At 52.6% G+C, this 18056-nt stretch overlaps 1 protein-coding gene across 1 annotated transcript in view; it reads left to right on the top strand.

Moving 5' to 3' along the window:
- Positions 1–18056, top strand: part of C20H16orf96 (chromosome 20 C16orf96 homolog) — a 40731-nt gene extending 22675 nt beyond the window's left edge. Inside the window, exons 8-16 of the mRNA XM_010353909.2 lie at positions 4613–4687; positions 6042–6206; positions 9470–9588; positions 10110–10172; positions 11035–11127; positions 12130–12289; positions 12482–12581; positions 17023–17103; positions 17839–18056. Of these exons, the coding sequence (XP_010352211.1) occupies positions 4613–4687; positions 6042–6206; positions 9470–9588; positions 10110–10172; positions 11035–11127; positions 12130–12289; positions 12482–12581; positions 17023–17103; positions 17839–18056 (1074 nt within the window). The remainder of the gene's footprint in view (positions 1–4612; positions 4688–6041; positions 6207–9469; positions 9589–10109; positions 10173–11034; positions 11128–12129; positions 12290–12481; positions 12582–17022; positions 17104–17838) is intronic.

Here is an 18056-nt window from a genome sequence, read left to right as displayed (position 1 = left end):
CATGGAGCTGGAGCCAATTCCATTCAGCATGTCCAGCATGCACCCAGCATGGGGGTAAGCGGGGACTGCAGTGTCTGCCTGCGTGTCCGTAGTTGTCACTTGTTAGAGACTCTGAAGCTGATGAAGGCCTGCCAAGCATGCCAAAACAGAGCACGTCCCTGGTCCCAGGACCCTTGTCCCGGCTTCCTGGCTCTTGTGCTATCAAGATTTCATTGCTGGCCAGGCGCGGTGGCTCACGCCTATAATCCCAACACTTTGGAAGGCTGAGACGGGCGGATCACCTGAGGTCAGGAGTTCAAGACCAACCTGGCCAACATGATGAAAACCCATCTCTACTAAAAATACAAAAAAATTAGTTGGGCGTGGTTGCAGGCACCTGTAATCCCAGCTACTTGGGAGGCTGAGACAGGAGAAGTGCTTGAACCCGGGAGGCGGAAGTTTCAGTGAGCCAAGATTGCGCCATTGCACTCCAGCCTGGGCAAAAAGAGCGAAACTCCATCTTGGGAAAAATCTCAGCACTTTGGGAGGCCAAGGCAGGAGGATCCCTTGAGGCCAGGACTTCAGGACCAGCCTAGACAACATGGCAAGGCCCCATCGCTAAAAAAAAAAAAAAAGATTAGCCAGATGTGGTAGCACACGCCTGTAGTCCCAGCTACTAGGGAGGCTGAGGCAGGAGAATCACTTGAACCCAGGAGGTGGAGGTTGCAGCGAGCTGAGATCATACCACTGCACTCCAGCCTGGGTGACAGAGTGAGACTCTGTCTCAAAAACTAAACTAAACGAAAATAAAATCTTATGATTTTGAACCACACAGATGGTTTGTATTACCAGTAGTTAAAGAAGAAAAAAAAATAATGTAGAACTAGTGTAGGAATAGGCAGATCAATAGGCCAAGAAGGCTGGTCACGGTGGCTCACACTTGTAATTCTAGCACTTTGGGAGGCCGACATGGGCAGATCACTTGAGGTCAGGAGTTTGAGACAAGCCTGGTCAACATGGCGAAACCCTGTCTCTATTAAAAATACAAAAAAAAATTAGCCGGGCATGGTGGCACATGCCTGTAATCCTAGTTACTTGGGAGGCTGAGGCAGGAGAATTGCTTGAGCCAGGAGGCAGAGGGTGCAGTGAGCCAAGATCGCACCACTGCACTCCAGCCTGGGTGAGAGAGTGAGACTCCATCTCAAAAAAAAAAAAAAAAAAAAAAGAAAGAAAAAGGAAAACGGCCAAGAAGACCAGATCTAAGATTACAAGAACTTAGCATATGACCACTACAGGAAGGATGGACTGCTCCACACCTTGTGTTAGGAAAACCATTTCGAGGAATAACAGTAACTCTTGGGTCCCATAGCAATCCTCTAGATGACAAACGCAGGATGGGAGCGAGATCTCATGACTGTGTCTCTGTCTTGCTCTCTACCATGTGACTTACATGTAAGACGTAGGTTTCCCAATGTCACCTGGGGTCTTGCTCTGTCACCCAGACTGGAGTGCAGTGGCCTAATCACAGCTCACTGCAGCCTTGAGCTCCTAGGCTCAAGTGATCCTCCCACCTCAGCCTCCTGAGTAGCTGGGACTACAGGCGCGTGCCACCATGCCTGGCTAATTTTTTTTTTTTTTTTTTTTTTTTTTTTGAGATGCAGTCTCGCTCTGTTGCCCAGGCTGGAGTGCAGTGGCGCAATCTCGGCTCACTGTAACCTCCACTTCCTGGGTTCAAGTGATTCTTTTGCCTCAGCCTCCTGAGCAGCTGGGACTACATGCGTGCGCCACCATGCCTAGTTAATTTTTGTGGGTTTTTTGTTTGTTTATTTTTGTTTTTGTTTGAGATGGAGTTTCACTCTGTTGCCCAGGCTGGAGTGCAATGATGCAATCTCAGCTCACTGCAACCTCCGCCTCCCGGGTTAAAGCGATTCTCCTGCCTCAGCCTCCCAAGTAGCTGGGATGACAGGCGTGTGCCACCACACTTGTCTAATTTTTTATTTTGAGTAGAGACGGGGTTTCATCATGTTGGCCAGGCTGGTCTCGAACTCCTGACCTCAGGTGATTTGCCCGCCTCGGCCTCCCAAAGTGCTGGGAATACAGGCGTGAGCCACCATGCCCTGCCAAGTTTGCATATTTTTAGTAGAAATGGGGTTTCACCGTGATGGCCAGGTTGGTCTCGAACTCCTGACCTCAAGTGATCCGCCCACCTCAGCCTCCCAAAGTGCTGGGATTACAGGCATTAGCCACCGCGCCCAGCCAAAATAACAAGATTATAAAACATGAATATAGCCTGGCATGGTGGCCTGCACCTGTATTCCCAGCTACCGGGGAGGCTGAGGTGGAAGGATCACTGGAGCTTGGGAGGTGGAAGTTTCAGTGAGCCGAGCTCACAGCACTGCATTCCAGCCTAGGTGACAGTTGGAGACCCTGTCTCAAAAAATAGAAATAAAAAGCATAAATAAGGCCAGGTTTGTTGTCTTCTGTAATCCCAGCACTTTGGGAGGCTGAGGTGGGAGGATCCTTTGAGCCTAGGAGTTCCAGACCAGCCTGAGGCAACATGGTGAGACAGACCCCTGTCTCTGCAAAAAAAAAAAAAAAAAGCCAGGTGGGTGGTGTCACCTGCAGTCCCAGCTCCTCCGGAAGCTGAGGCAGGAGGCTTGCTTGAGCCTGGGAGGTTGAGATTGCGGTGAGCTGTGATCATGCCACTTTACTCCAGCCTGAGTGACAGAGCAAGAGCCTGCCTCAAAAAATAAAAATTAAAAAATAACTAAAGAGGAGGAAACAAGAGACTCCAGCAGAGAAACTAGCCCAAGCCTGCTGGGCTGCGAGGTGGCCTGGTGTGCGTGTGGTTCAGAGCCCAGGCTTGGGAATAGACGTTTCCTGGGTTTGAATCCTGATTCTGCCACCTGCTGGTTGGATCAGTTCCCTGCGGTTGCTGCAGCCAATCACTCTCAGGGGTTCTGGAGGCGGGAATTCTGAAATCAAGGTGTCATAGACTGTGTTCCACCTGAAGGCTCTAGAGGAGCCTCCTCGCCTCTCCTCGCCACCTCACCTTGGTGGCTCAAGGTGTCCCTTGGCTTTGGAGCAACTTGGATGGAGGCTGGGGCCATTATTCTAAGTGAAGCAACTCAGGAGTGGAAAGCAAAGACTGCACGTTCTCACTTTTAAGTGAGCTAAGCCATGGGTATGCAAAGACAGACAGAGCGGGAAAATGGACACAGGAGACTCAGGATAATAGAGAGAGGGGGAATGACAGAAAACTACATATTGGAGCCAGGCACGGTGGCTCACACCTGTAATCCCAGCAGTTTGGGAGGCTGAGGCAGGCAAATCATTTGAGGTCAGGAGTTCGAGACCAGCCTGGCCAACATGGTGGACCCCGTCTCTACTAAAAATACAAAAATTAGCCAGGCATGGTGTTGGGTGCCAGTGACTCCAACTACTCAGGAGGCTGAGGTGGGATAATCTCTTTTTTTGTTCTTTTTTTTTTTTTTTTTTTTTTTTTTTTTTTGAGACAGAGTCTCACTGTGTCGCCCAGGCTGGAGTGCAGTGGTGCGATCTCGGCTCACTGCAAGCTCCGCCTCCCAGGTTCATGCCATTCTCCTGCCTCAGCCTCCCAAGTAGCTGGGACTACAGGCGCCTGCCACCATGCCCGGCTAATTTTTTGTATTGTCTTTTTTAGTAGAGACAGGGTTTCACCGTGTTAGCCAGGGTGGTCTTGATCTCCTGACCTCGTGATCCACCCACCTCAGCCTCCCAAAGTGCTGGTATTACAGGCGTGAGCCACCGCACCGGGCCAGGTGGGAGGATCTCTTGAACCCTGGAGGCGGAGGTTGCAGTGAGCCGAGATGGTGCCACTGCACTCCAGCCTGGGCGACAGAGCAGATTCTGTAAAAAAAAAAAAAAAAAAAAAAAAAAAGTTAAAGATACCCATTCACTTCTGTTGACACCCCAGTGGCCACACTAAGCCATAATGGAGGCTGTGAAATGGAGTCTTGATTCTGAGCAGCTGGGTTCCAGCTGAAAGTCCAGAGTTCCGTTCGTAGGCGTGAGAGGGAGACCCGACAGGAAGAGAGAAGTAGAAGCCTGTTTGCAGCTTTGCAGGAACCGTGGCCCAACCCTCCGGGGAGCAGCTGCTGCTCCTATTACAAGGAGGATCTAGTAATTGGAGAGAGGGTGGAATTCATGGGGGCAGTTGGTTCTTTGTGGAATTGTGAGGATGGGACGTGAGGTTTTCCCCTAACACTTGGGCACAGTGTATGTGGCTATGATAAGTTGATGGTAGACTGGAATTCCTGCTGGGACCCCAGGACAGATCAGAAGTGATGAACATGCCTTAAACATCCAGGGAGTAAAATCGTCCACATTGGTTTGGGTCTAACTCCCCGTGGAGGAAAGCTCCTATGACACCAGCTCTGAGGGGACAGCTTGTCCCAAGTCCCATGTTCCTTCCCTTCTCATCTGGGCACCTGGAGCCCTTGAGCCTGCATCTTCTAACGCCCACGCCCACCTGCCTGCTGTCCGTACGGCCCGCTGTCCCTCCCCAGCACATGGCAGTGGTAGAGGTGGGAGGTTGGTATTTTATCCTCAAGGCTCTCCAGGATGGCAGACATGCCTGTGCTTCTGTTCTTAGACTCTCCAGGCTCAAATCAAAAGACTGGAAATGAACAAGGTGAATAAGAGCACGATGGAGGAGGAGTTGAGAGAAGTGAGTGAGCAGAGGTTCCTCTGCCTTGCCTACTCCCCTACCCAGGGAAACGGAGCCATCCAGGCAAAGCCCGCCAGACAGCCTTCCAGAATTTCCCTCCCTCTTTGTTCATATTGAAAACAAGAGTCAGCTGGGAGTGGTGGCTCATGCCTGTAATCCCAGCAATTTGGGAGGCCAAGGCGGGTGGATCACCTGAGGTCAGGAGTTCGAGACCAGCCTGGCCATGATGAAACTCCGTCTCTACTAAAAATACAAAAAATTAGCCAGGCATGGTGGCAGGTAACTGTAATCCCAGCTACTTGGGAGGCTGAGGCAGCAGAATCGCTTGAACCTGGGAGGCAGAGGTTGCAGTGAACCGAGATTGTGCCATTGCACTCCAGCCTGGGTGATAAGAGCAAAAACTCAGTCTTAAAAAAAAAAAAAAAAAAAAGCCGGGCACGGTGGCTGAAGCCTGTAATCCCAGCACTTTGGGAGGCTGAGACGGGCGGATCACGAGGTCAGGAGATCAAGACCATCCTGGCTAACACGGTGAAACCCCGTCTCTACTAAAAAAATACAAAAAACTAGCTGGGCGAGGTGGCGGGCACCTGTAGTCCCAGCTACGGGAGGCTGAGGCAGGAGAATGGCGTGAACCCGGGAGGTGGAGCTTGCAGTGAGCTGAGATCCGGCCACTGCACTCCAGCCTGGGCGACAGAGCGAGACTCCGTCTCAAAAAAAAAAAAAAAAAGAAAGAAAGGAAAAGAAGTGTCACATCAACTCCATTTTCAGCAATTGAGGATTATTAACACTTCTATGTGAACTTGAAAATCATACATCAGCTGTGCACAGGGTGGCTCATTCCTGTAATACCAGCACTTTGGGAGGCTGAGATGATAGGATCACTTGAGGCCAGGAGTTTGAGAACAGCCTAGGAAACATAGCAAGATCACAACTCTACAAAAAAAATTTAAAAATTAGCCAGGCATGGTGGAACATACCTATAGTCCCAGCCACTCGGGAGGCTGAGGTGGAAGGATCCCTTGAGCCCAGGAGGTGGAGGCTGCAATGAGCTATGATTGTGCCACTGCACTCCAGCCTGGGCAACCTCGAGCAAGATCCTGTCTGAAAAACAATAATAATAATAATAATAATAATAATAATAAAATCATACATCAACTTCCCTGTTATAGGAAAACCTTGGCTTTGATCCCAAGATCATGTTTGAATCCACATAGACCCCAGGGTTGCATTTAAGCCAAGGCTAAAAGTCCAGAGTCCCAAACTAGAAGCACCAGACCCAAGGGGTGTGATGTCTCCCAGCTTTGCCTTCCTCCATCCCAGCAGCCTCACCTCCCTGAGCTCCCTGTCTCCCTAGAAAGCCGACAGGAGCGCCCTGGCAGGCAAGGCAAGCCGAGCTGACCTGGAGACCGTGGCCTTGGGGATGAATGAGATGATTCAGGGCATGCTCTTCAAGGTCACGATCCACGAGGACAACTGGAAGAAGGCTGTGGAGGAGCTCAGCAAGGATGTGAACACGAAGGTGAGTGCCCCTGTGTTGATTTTCACTTTCTTCCTAACAAATTAACCAACACTTAGCAACTGCAAACAACAAACGTTCTCAGTTTAGGAGGAGCAAGAATTTGGGAGTGACCCAGCAGGTTAGCTGGGTGGCTCAGGGTCTCCCATGAAATTGCAGTCAAGATGTCATCCAGGGCTGGTCTCATCTGAAGGCTCGAATGAGGCTGGATGAGCCAATTCAAAGGAAATTCCCTCACGTGGCTGTTGGTAACACTCTTCAGTTCCTCATCCCATGGACTCCGCCTTAGGGCCACTTGAGTGGCCTCATGACATGGCAGCTGACATCCCCCAGAGCAAATGATCCAAGAGAGGAAGGAAGAACCTGCAATGTATTTGTGTATGTGTGTGTGTGTGTGTGTATGTGTATACAGGGCCTTACTCTGGGCACCTTCTCCATACATAATCAATACATGAATTGATCCCCATTTCACAGAGGAGAACACTGAGCCTCAGAGGTTATTATACTTCCCTCAGGAAACGCTGCTGCTCATGGTGGAGCTGGGACTCAAACCCAGAGCTGCCTGATTCTAAACTTAATTTAACCTCTTTGGGTCAGTCCAGCCACCTCAGTTGCAAGAACCATGTAGCACTCTTGTTGGACCAACTGTCCGGTCTATGACACTATACTAATTGAGGAAGGGGCTATGACTCCTCTAGACATTTCCCTGGGGTCTGGCACATCACTGGCAGTCAGTAAATGATGAATAAATAAATGAATGACTGTCATGAACCCTCAGAGACTCCCCTCCTCCACCCCACATCCCTGCGCTTACCCAGCAGAGAGGCATAGTTAGCCTCCAGGATGGTTGCCAGCCATGCCTCTTGGTATTCACACGGTTGTGTAGCCCCCTCCCAGCTTGTGTAACCAACAGGATATTAGAGAGATGATGGAGGGTGACTTCCTTCCATCATAAAAGACACTGCAGCCAGGTGTGGTGGCTCACGCCTATAATCCCAGTACTTTGGGAGGCCAAAGCAGGCAGATCGCTTGAGCCCAGGAGTTCAAGACCAGCCTGGGCAACATAGTGAAACTCTGTCCTCCCCGCCAAAAAAACAAAAAGCCAGGTGTGGTGGCAGACACCTGCAGTTCCAACTACTCAGGAGGCTGAGGTGAGAGAATACCTGAGCCTGGGAGGTTGAGACGGCAGTGAACCAAAATCGTGCCACTGCACTCCAGCCTGGGCAACAGGAGCATCCTGGCAGGCACTCAGAGTGAGACCCTATCTCAGAAAAAAAGGTGGGGGCTCAAAACAACCAAAAGCAACACATGAAGAGATTGTACTTGTTTCCTGGTTTAATTGAACCAAGTCTACAAATGGGCTGGAGATGACATCCAAGTCAGGAATTGTTGCTAATTGTATTAAACATAATAGTATTATGGTTATAGAATAAAATGTTATCACACTCAAATATTTATTAGGAAAATGTCACCATTTCTGTAACTAAAAAAAAAAAAAAAATACTCCAGCCGCTAGGCACAGTGGCTCAACGCCTGTAATCCCAGCACTTTGGGAGGCTGAGACGGGTGGATCACGAGGTCAGAAGATTGAGACCATCCTGGCTAACAAAATACAACAAAAATTAGCCAGGCATGGTGGCGGGTACCTGTCGTCCCAGCTACTCAGGAGGCTGGGGCAGGAGAATGGAGTGAACCCTGGAGGCAGAGCTTGTAGTGAGCCGAGATTGCACCACTGCACTCCAGCGTAGGCAACCGAGTGAGACTCCGTCTCAAAAAAAAAATACTCCATCAGGTGGCACAGTGGCTCACACCTGTAATCCCAACACTTTGGGAGGTTGAGATGGGAGGATCACTTGAGTCCAGGGGTTCCAGACCAGTGCTGGCAGCATAGCAAGACTGTATATCTGCTTTAAAAAACGATTTTTGGCCAGGCACAGTGGCTTATGCCTGTAATCCCAACACTTTGAGAGGCATAGGTGGGTGGATCACTTGAGATCAGGAGTTTGAGACCGGCCTGACCAACATAGTGAAACACCATGTCTACTAAAAATACAAATTAGCTGGATATGGTAGTGGATGCCTGTAATCCCAGCTACTCGGGAGACTGAGGCAGGATAATCACTTGAACCCAGGAGGTGGAGGTTGCAGTGAGCTGAGATCGCACCATTGCACTCCAGCCTGGGCAACAGGAGTGAAACTCCATCTCAAAAATAAATAAATAAAATAAAAGTAAATAAATAAGGCCGGGTGCAGTGGCTCACACCTGTAATCCCAGCACTTTGGGAGGCTGAGGCGGGCAGATCACGAAGTCAGGAGTTCGAGACCAGCCTCGCCAATATGGTGAAACCCCGTCTCTACTAAAAATACAAAAATTAGGCTGGGCGTGGTGTCTCACGTCTGTAATCCCAGCACTTTGGGAGGCTGAAGTGGGCGGATCACCTGAGGTCAGGAGTTCAAGATCAGCCTGGCTAACATGGTGAAACCCTGTGTCTCCTAAAAAATACAAAAAAATTAGCTGGGCATGGTGGCGGGTGCCTGTAGTCCCAGCTACTTGGGAGGCTGAGGCAGGAGAATGGCATGAACCTGGGAGGTGGAGCTAGCAGTGAACCAAGATCGTGCCACTGCACTCCAGCCTGGGCAACAGAGTGAGACTCCATCTCAAAAAAAAAAAAAAAAGCCAGGCATAGTGGCATGTGCCTGTAGTCCCAGCTACTTGGGAGGCTGAGGCAGAGGTTGCAGTGAGCAGAGATGGCACCACTGCACTCCAGCCTGGGTAATAGAGAGGGATTCCATCTCAAAAATAAATAAATAAAATTAAAAATAAATAAATACGATTATGATAGTCGCACAACTCTGTAAATATTCTAAATGCCATAAACCTGCCCACTTTACATACAGACCCTCAATAAACGTGTTGAGTGTGTGAATGTCAGGTGCAGTGGAATCACTGCAAGAAAGATTTCTCAGACCTCCCAGCCTGCAGTTGAGCTTGGTTTGATTTGGTCTTTTGGAGACAGTAGCTGATGGTGTTTTTTGCTTTGGCTGCTAGGAAGCTCACCTTGCAGCTCCCCTCTACCAATAGCATCTAGTAGGGGTTAAGCCTCATCGAAGCTGTGTCATTTTCCCTTTCCTGGACTCTCTCACTATTTTAGTTGAATTTTGTTATACCCTGTAACTTCCCAGGTTGCTGCAACCCCTCTTCTGGAAGGAGGCAGGGTGTGAACTCATTGACTGTTCTTTCTTTTCTTCCCCTTGGCTGTTGGCAGCTAGTCCACAGTGATCTGAATCCATTGAAGAAAGAAATGGAAGAGGTCTGGAAAATAGTCCGGAAGCTGCTGATTGAGGGCTTAAGATTGGATCCTGACAGTGCTGCCGGCTTTAGAAGGTGAGTGCCCGCCCGAGCCCCTCCTGGTAGGAATCCTGCTGCCCAGGCTGTGGGGGACACACCCTGGAAGCTCTGGGAGGAAAGATTCCAGACCTGTGGATGGGGGGACAGGGGCTTGGCTATGGCTGACAGCACCGAGGAGGAGGGAAGCTTTGGCCTGAGCTGGCAGAGGTGATCCAGCCCTATTCCCGCCAATGGGGAAACCAAGGCTCAGAGAGGGAAGGGGACCTGGGCAGATCCAGGACCACTGACGCCCACCCAGACAGTGCCCCAGGCAGAGGGACCCAATATTTATGGGGCTCCTGTCCTCAGACCACCCCTCACACAGCTTTAAAGGCCATCCGTTGTGTTTGGGGCGGCAGAGAAACCACAAGGGTGGTCGGAGACTGCAGGACCTGTGGGGCTGAGCTGGGCCGGGCACTCGTGGGAGGGGTTCAGCCCTGGGGCCTGGGCTGGCTGCAGCCTCCTGCACATGGCCTGGGCCCAGCAGGGGCAGCGGCTGAGGACCGTGTGCCTTTCAGGAAGCTGTTCGAGCACGTGAAGTGCATCTCTTGTGACCGGCCCGTGGAGATGTTGACTGGCCCGTGAGTACTGCCGCCCAGGGTGCCCTGGCCCTAAGGGCTTGTGGGGCCCGTGGATGTTTTCTCCGTGCCCCTCCATGTGCACTGTTCCATGCGCGGTGTGTGTCTACACATCCATATACAGCCTTCTCTAGCCATCGAGTCCATACATGTCCACATGCACCATTCTGTATGCACCAGGTGTCTACACATCCACATACACTGTTCTGCACCATCAAGTCCGTACACATCCATTTACACTCTTCTGTATGTGCCATGTGTATCCACATTTACATACAGTGTTCCCCAGCCTTCAAGATACACATGTCCACATACCCTGTTCTACAGCCATCAAAAATATACAAATATGTGGCCTTGTGTGATGGTGCCTGCCTTTAGTCCCAGCTACTGGGGAGGCTGAGACGGGAGGATGGCTTGAACCCGGGAGTTTGAGGCTGTAGTGAGCTAGGATTGTGCCACTGCTATCCAGCCTGGGTGACAGTGAGACCTCATATCAAAAAAAAAAAAAAAAAATGCCATGTTGCCAAGGCTGCTCTCAAACTCCTGACCTTGAGTGATCTGCCCACCCCAGCCTCCCAAAGTGCTGGCATTATAGGTGTATGCCACCGCGCCTAGCCTGGTTTTTACTTTTGGAAAGAGAACAATTGTTTTTTGTGTCTTACTGTGATGATCAGAGCTCCTGAGATGCCTCTCGGGGGGCCTCTTCTACTTCTATGCTGTGGACGCTTCTGGCATTCGAGGGTGGCGACCTGAGCCTGCACCTCCTTCCTCCTACTGGGAAGGCTTCCTGGAAGGGTGGGAGCTGAGCCCTCTGCTGGCCTGGCACGCCTCCCACAGCCCCTGCTGCACCCTTGTCCTCCAACAGACATCTGGTCACCATCCGCAAAGCCCACCTGCTGTCCCGGCTGCGGCCAGCCAGCGCCAACAGCTACGAGTACTTGCAGCGGCAACAGATGAGGTGAGCAGGGTGGGCGCCCCGCATGGAGGCCTCTCTGGGGCCTGGGAACCCTGTTCCTGCAGAGACACATCCTCCAGGCCCAGGGACCTGAGATTGTCCTGGACATGGCCAGCCCTTCGCAAGACAGGCACTCTGAGAGGTGGCTGGGGTGGCAGACAGGCCCACGAGATGATGGCGGATGGAGGAACTGACATATTTACTGCGCATCTATTGTGGGCCAAGAACTGTTAGAGGGTTTCTTATTTAAATCTCACAACCTCCTGTGAGCTAGGGTTCCTATGCCCATGTCCCTGTCTCTTGCCGGAGGAAATCGGTGATGATGGGGCACCCTCAGGGGGCCGCTGCTGTGCCCGGCAGGCACTATGCGAAGAGCACCTTGTTGAGTCCCCACAGCTGCCCTCTAAGATGTATCCTGGTGCCATCCCATGTCACAGTTGAAGAAACCGAGGCTCAGAGAACTGCAATGACCTGCCCAGGGTCACTGCTAGCAAGTGGCAGGGCTGATGTCCAAACCCTCAGGTTTCCACTGCACCCAGCTGGCTCCCTAGGTCCCAGCCCCACCCCTCAACCTCCTGACATCCCACGGCTCTATGGATCTCCCCAGCCTCCAACCCTGCTGTGGGGACATCTGGCCAGGTGGGGGAAGAACTGGTGAATAGTCACCACAGCCATGGGAAGGGGAGGGACATGGGGGCCTGCGCTGACTCTGTCACCCTCCCTCCCTGGCTCCTTGAGATCAAGAGATTACAAGGACACGCTCTTCGGGCCAGGGATCCAAAGGGAAATGGCTGGGTCTGGGGAACTGCAGGTCTCAGTTTGATTCCTCTGCCCTACTGTGTGCATCTGTATCCATCCTGGCCCCATGCCTGCCTGGCTGTGCCAGCTAAACACAAACTGAAAGAAATGCTGGTCTTCCCTCGATGCTGACCAGGCCCTTGGGCCCATCCTGGGCTCTGGGGTGCAGGGTCTCCAGGTCGCTGCTGACCCACTGCCCTGCCACAGGGAACAGCAGCGGCTGCAGCGCCAGGACCTCAGTATCCAGGAGGATTATCAGCAGGACTGGGGTGATGGCCCCCAAAACGCCGCCAGCCTCAAGTGCAAGTCCTGCAACCTGTCGACGCTCTATCCCTATGGGGATCCCCACATGATCGACTATGACAGCGTGAGTCTGGCCGGGGCCTCCTTCCCGGAGGGTGGACGTCAGTGCACCCCAGCCCCAAGTGTGGGACCAGGCCTCGAGCGGTGGGCGACCCCAGCAGAGGCTGCACTCTGTCTTCTGGGCTTCTGTGTGCACCAAAGTTCGGGGGAGGCTGGGTCGGGGGCTCCCTAACCTGGGACCTGGGCCATCCAACAGGCTGAGGTGGACATCCTGGGCGTGGATGGGATCCTGTACAAAGGCCGCATGAACAGCCAGAGGGGGGCTCAGCCCTCGGCCGTCGCAAAGGAGCTGGCAGGTGAGGGGCATCGTGCTCCCTAGGGCACCCTTGCCTGGGGCCCTGGTTCTGCTGGGCAGGGTGAGAGGGTGCAGGTGGGGCCCAGACCCAGCACTATCCCTGACCGGGGAGTCCTCACATAATCAGTCACAAAAATTAGGTCACAGCAGGCCCCCAGGAGACTAGGTCTTTGCAATGGGGGAGGGAGACTGCAAGAGCGAGGATCTGCCGCTGCTGAGATCAACAGCTGACCAGAGGGAGGGCTGTGGCCACAGGACAATGGCCTGTGACGAAGAACCATGGGCTAGGAAGGGTGCTAGGTGGGTGCCAAGGGATGCTAGTCCACGGAGCGGGGACTGGACAGCTGCCCTGAAGCCCTTTAAGAGGGACTAAGACTTAGCTGGATGAAGGGGTCGGGTTAGAGGAGAGTAGTCGTGTGGCAGGAACGGTGTGTGCAAAGGCCCTGTGGTGGGTGGAAGCCAGGCACAGGCAGGCGCTCAGGACGCCAAGTCTCCCTGGAGGGCGGAGACTGGGGTGGGGCAGTGGGGTGACAAGGAGGAGACTTGGGCCGGACCCCAGAGGCTGTGTGTTAATATCACAGGCAAGGGTCGGGTCATTGGGAAACCCAGACGTGTGCACATCTGGAATCAGTCGATGTGGTTGCTGCAGTGCTGAGGCCTGGCTCTGGCCGGCTCCTGCTGGGACCCCAAGACTCTGGAGTCCATCACTGGGTTCAAAGGATAAAAAGAGGAGCCTTCTCTGCACAACCCTCGAAGGCTCTTCCCCCTTGGGGATGATGAGTTCTAAATTTTGCCCCTGGGTGGGAGCCACACACCACCCCATAAGGAGTGGTCCTGGAGCCACAAGATGGCTGGGGCCTGAACTCCACCCGCAGAAATTCTGGGGTTTTTTGTTGTTTGTTTGTTTGTTCGTTTTGAGGCAGAGTCTCGCTCTGTCGCCCAGGCTGGAGTGCAGTGGTGCGATCTCAGTTGACTGCAACCTCCACCTCCTGGATTCAAGCGATTCTCCTGCCTCAGCCTCCTGAGTAACTGGGACTACAGGTGCGCGCCACCACACCCAACTAAATTTTTGCATTTTTAGTAGAGACGGGGTTTCACCATGTTTGGCCTCAAGTGATCCACCTGCCTCAACCTCCCAGAGTGCAAGGATTACAGGCATGAGCATCTGTGCCTGGTCCTCCAGCAGAAATTCTTTCTCGCCACCGCTGTGCCTTTACTGACTCGAAGACTAAACGCCAGACATGGAAGAATGGAAAGGGGGACTGTTTGATCAGCGTGCTGGGCAAAGAAGGAGGCACCCTGCATTTGTCTTCTGGGGCTGCCAAGACAAATTACCACAAGCAGGATGGCTTAAAACAGCTGAAGTTTCCTTCATTCCCAACCCATGCAGCACGCCATCCCATTGACCGGGCGCGGTGGCTCACGCCTGTAATCCCAGCACTTTGGAGGCCGAGGGAGGCAGATCATGAGGTCAGGAGATCGAGACCATCCTGGCTAACACGGTGAAACCCCGTCTCTACTAAAAATACAAAAAAAATTAGCCAGGCTTGGTGGCAGGCACCTGTAGTCCCAGCTACTGGGGAGGCTGAGGCAGGAGAATGGCACGAACCCGGGAAGCGGAGGTTGTAGTGAGCCGAGATCACGCCACTGCACTCCAACCTGGGCGACAGAGTGAGACTCCGTCTCAAAAAAAAAAAAAAAAAAAAGACAATAACCGCTGAAGTTCCAGCCTGGGCAACAACAAATTAGCTGGGCATGGTGGTGTGTGTCTGTAGTCCCAGCTTCTCAGGAGGCTGAAGTAGGAGGATCGCTTGAGCTCAGGAATTTGAGGCTGCAGTGAGCCATGATCTCACCACTGTACTCCAGCCTGGGCAACACAGCCAGACCCTGTTAAAAAAAAAAAAAAAGAATAGAACAAAGCCAAACAACAACAACAACAACAAAATACAGCCAGAGTTGATCCTCCCGCTGTCCTGGAGGCTGGAAATCCTAAATCAAGGGGTCAGCAGGGCTGCACTCCTTCCCTGCCTCTTCAGCTTCTGGGGCCGCTGGCACTCTGTCCCCATGTGGGCTTCTCTTCTGTGTGTCCTCTCCTCTGTCCCCCACAAGGACATTTGTCTTTGGATTTGTGCCCGACCTAACCCAGGATGATCTCATCTCAAGATCCTTAACCTAATTTTACCTGCAAAGATCCTTTCTCCAAATAAGGTCACATTCACAGCTTCTAGGAGATGTCTCTTTTTGGGGAGCATCATTCAACACACCCTGTTTCCAAGCGGGCCGGACACCATCTCAAACCCTGCATTCTCCCTGGTGGGATGTGGCTCGTCTTGGAGAGGACTGGCCGTTCCAGCCCCTGCCCCTGCCTGGTATCTGCTGGGAGGGCTCAGGCTGGGCGTCAGGGATCACCAGGCAGGATCACAACAGTGGCTAATATTTAATATTTAATGAACCGCGACTTCATGCCAGGCCCTGCCCCACCTCCTTCACCTTCCAACAACCTGCCAAGGAGTTTCACAAATGACCAGCTGAGGGCTGCTTGCTGGAGGGCCAGGGCAGATGGAGTCCACATCTGATGCACCCAGTCCTGTCCCCACTCATCCACTGACCTCCCCAAGGACTGTCACCCTAGAGGGAGGGGCTTTCCCCCTTGGCTTATTCATTCCCAAGACCCACACCGCAAGCCAGGACTTGAATCATGATGGCGTCAACCGCTTTGTCTTTGTTTTTTTGAGGCGGAGTTTCACTCTTGTTGCCAAGGCTGGAGTGCAGTGGGGCGGTCTCAGTTCACTGCCATCTCAACCTCCGGGGCTGAAGAAATCCTCCCACTTCAGCCTCCCAAATGGGTGGAACTACAGGCGTGTGCCACCACACTTGGATACTTTTTGTATTTTTAGTAGAGACGGGTTTTTGCCATGTTGGCCAGGCTGGTCTCAAACGTCTGGCCTCAAGTGACCCACCTGTCTCGGCCTCCCGAAGTCCTGGGATTACAGGTGTGAACCACTGCGCCGGGCCTCATGTAACTTATTGACTACTATATATTGTATTGAAATTGTGATGGATTTATACCATCTTAAAGCTGAAAAGTGGTAAGTGAAACCATCGTAAATCAGGGACGTTCTGTATTAGAAATCAGTTGGAAACCTATCTGTGGCCAGATCTTGATCAGTTTGTTGTTGTCACTCATTTATTTCCCCAAAAGAACTTTCTAACTCAAAACACTCAAAGCCAGGTACAGTGGCTCACACCTGTAATCCCAGCACTTTGGGAAGCTGAAGCCAGAGGATCACTTGAGCGCAGAAGTTTGAGACCAACCTGGGCAACATGGTGAAACCCCGCCTTTACAAAAAATACAAAAATTAGCGGGGCGTGGTGAGGCACCCTGTAGTCCCAGCTACTTGGGGGACTGAGGCTGGAGGATCACTTGAGCCCAGGAGGTTCCGGCTGCAGTGAGCCATGATTGTGCCACTGCACTGCAGCCTGGGCAAAAGAATGAGACTTGGTCTCAAACAAAAAAGAAAGAAAAAAGAAAAGAAATGTCCAGAATAGAACAATCTATAGACAGAAGGAAAATTGGTGATTTCCAGGGGCTGGGGTTTAAAGGGAGAGTGACTGCTTAACGGGGACAGGGCCCCTTTTGGGGTGATGGAAATCTTTCAGAACAAGGTCACAGTGGTGGTGTGCAACGCTGTGTGTGTCCTAAATGCCTCTGAATTGTGCATTTAAACTGGTTAATTTTACTTCATGTGGATTTTACTTCGAATAATGAAAAAAAAAAAAGATGAAGAACAGGAAGATGCGGGTGGGGGCATTTGCGTGCTCTGGCCCCCAGCGGGACAGTTAAACCGTAAATAGCCCTGCCCACATTTCACCTGTGTCTTACTGTGCTGGAGTCACGCTGCACTCCTCCCTGGTCTTGAGTTTCTTTCAAAGAGGCTTCTTTTCTATCTTAGCCTTGAGACACTCTCAACTCAAGAAGGCAAGGAAGGCTGGGCGCAATGGTTCACACCTGTAATTTCAGCACTTAGGGAGGTCAGGGTGGGAGGATAGCTTGAGCCCAGGAGTTCAGACTAGCCTGGGCAACACAGTGAGACCTCCTCCCTAAGAAACATTTAAAAAATTAACCAGGAGTGGTGGCGCACACCTGTAGTCCCAGCTCCTCGGGAGGCTGAGGTAGGGAGGATTGCTTGAGCCCAGGAGTTCAAGGCTGCGTAAGCTCCAGCCTGGGTGACAGGGCAAGACACTGCCTCAAGAAAAAAGAAAAGAAAAGAAAAGAAAAGAAGGCAAGGAGGGAGGAACATTGTCTCATAAAGGAATGGACCAGGAGGTTTGGGAAATGGGGCTGGTCCCACCAGAGGGAGAAGCCTGGCCGGTGCTGGGATCGGCCTGACACAGGCCCAGGGGTGGATGCCACCCAAACCTGTCTTTTCTTTTCTGCTAAGCTGTGAAGGCCCCGTGTCCCCCATCACAAAGCCTGTATGACCGTGTGCACTCCAGTGCCCTGTTGGGCGCCATCTGCCCCCGTGAGTACCTGGCTCCCAGCCCCCGCCAGCCCAGCTGTTTCTGGAAGAGTCTCCGGTCCCTCCTCGTCTCATCCCATCCCCCACACCCCGCCTGGGCTCTCCTGTCCACCTCCTCCACCTCCTGCATGCTTTGCCTGCCCATGGTGCTTCAGAGATGCTCTCTGGACCCGGTGCCATCCCTGGGGCCTAGGCCAGGCATCTGTCCCTAGCATCCACCCAGCTGCAGGGGTGGGGACAAGGGAGCTGATGTTGGAAGGAACTGAGCTCCTCTGGTTCAAATCACCATGTAGCAGGCATCTGAGGGTACTTTACAGTTTACAAGGCAGTTTCTCCCTTACCTCATCTGAACCTCATCCCAACTGCTGTGAGGTAGGCACTGTTTGCCCATTTCCCAGAGGAGGGAGCAGAGGCTCGGTCACCTGAGCTGTGGCCCAAGGTCACAGAGCTAGTGAGCTGGAAGCTGAGCCCAGATCCGTGGACTCCAAGCTCCATGTTCTCTCCTGGGGGCTCTGCTCCCCTTAAGCAAATATTTCTGGTCTCATTTATATTGGGTCACCCACCCAAGACATTTAGGGTGCCCAGGGCCCAGGCGAGGTATGGCACCCAGCCAGCCATGCCCCGTACAGTGCTTCTAGTCCTGGGCTTCTCTTCTCCCTAGTGGGGATGGCCCTATCAGGCTAGTGTCTCCCAGGAAGGTTCTTGGCACACATCTGGGGTTTCTTCTGCTCCTCCCAGCCCTGTGCCCCAGCAACAGTGCCCACTCAGCTGCCTCAGGCCCTCACCCAACGATGCCAGCTCGGCCACCTTCCCTGCCACCTCTGCCGCTGCTGCCACCGCTGATTCCACCCCTGAGGGACCCCCAGCAGGCCCCAGGGTCCACCAGGCTCTCAAGAGCTCCACACATTGAGTCCCGAGTCAGCAGGAAGCCCCCAGAGGAGCGCGCCAACCCGTGA

The sequence above is a fragment of the Rhinopithecus roxellana genome, chromosome 20 (genome assembly GCF_007565055.1).
Source record: "Rhinopithecus roxellana isolate Shanxi Qingling chromosome 20, ASM756505v1, whole genome shotgun sequence".
NCBI lineage: Eukaryota > Metazoa > Chordata > Mammalia > Primates > Cercopithecidae > Rhinopithecus > Rhinopithecus roxellana.
The sequence above is the reverse complement of the archived record's forward strand: the minus strand, read 5'-3'. Positions and strand labels throughout refer to the sequence as shown.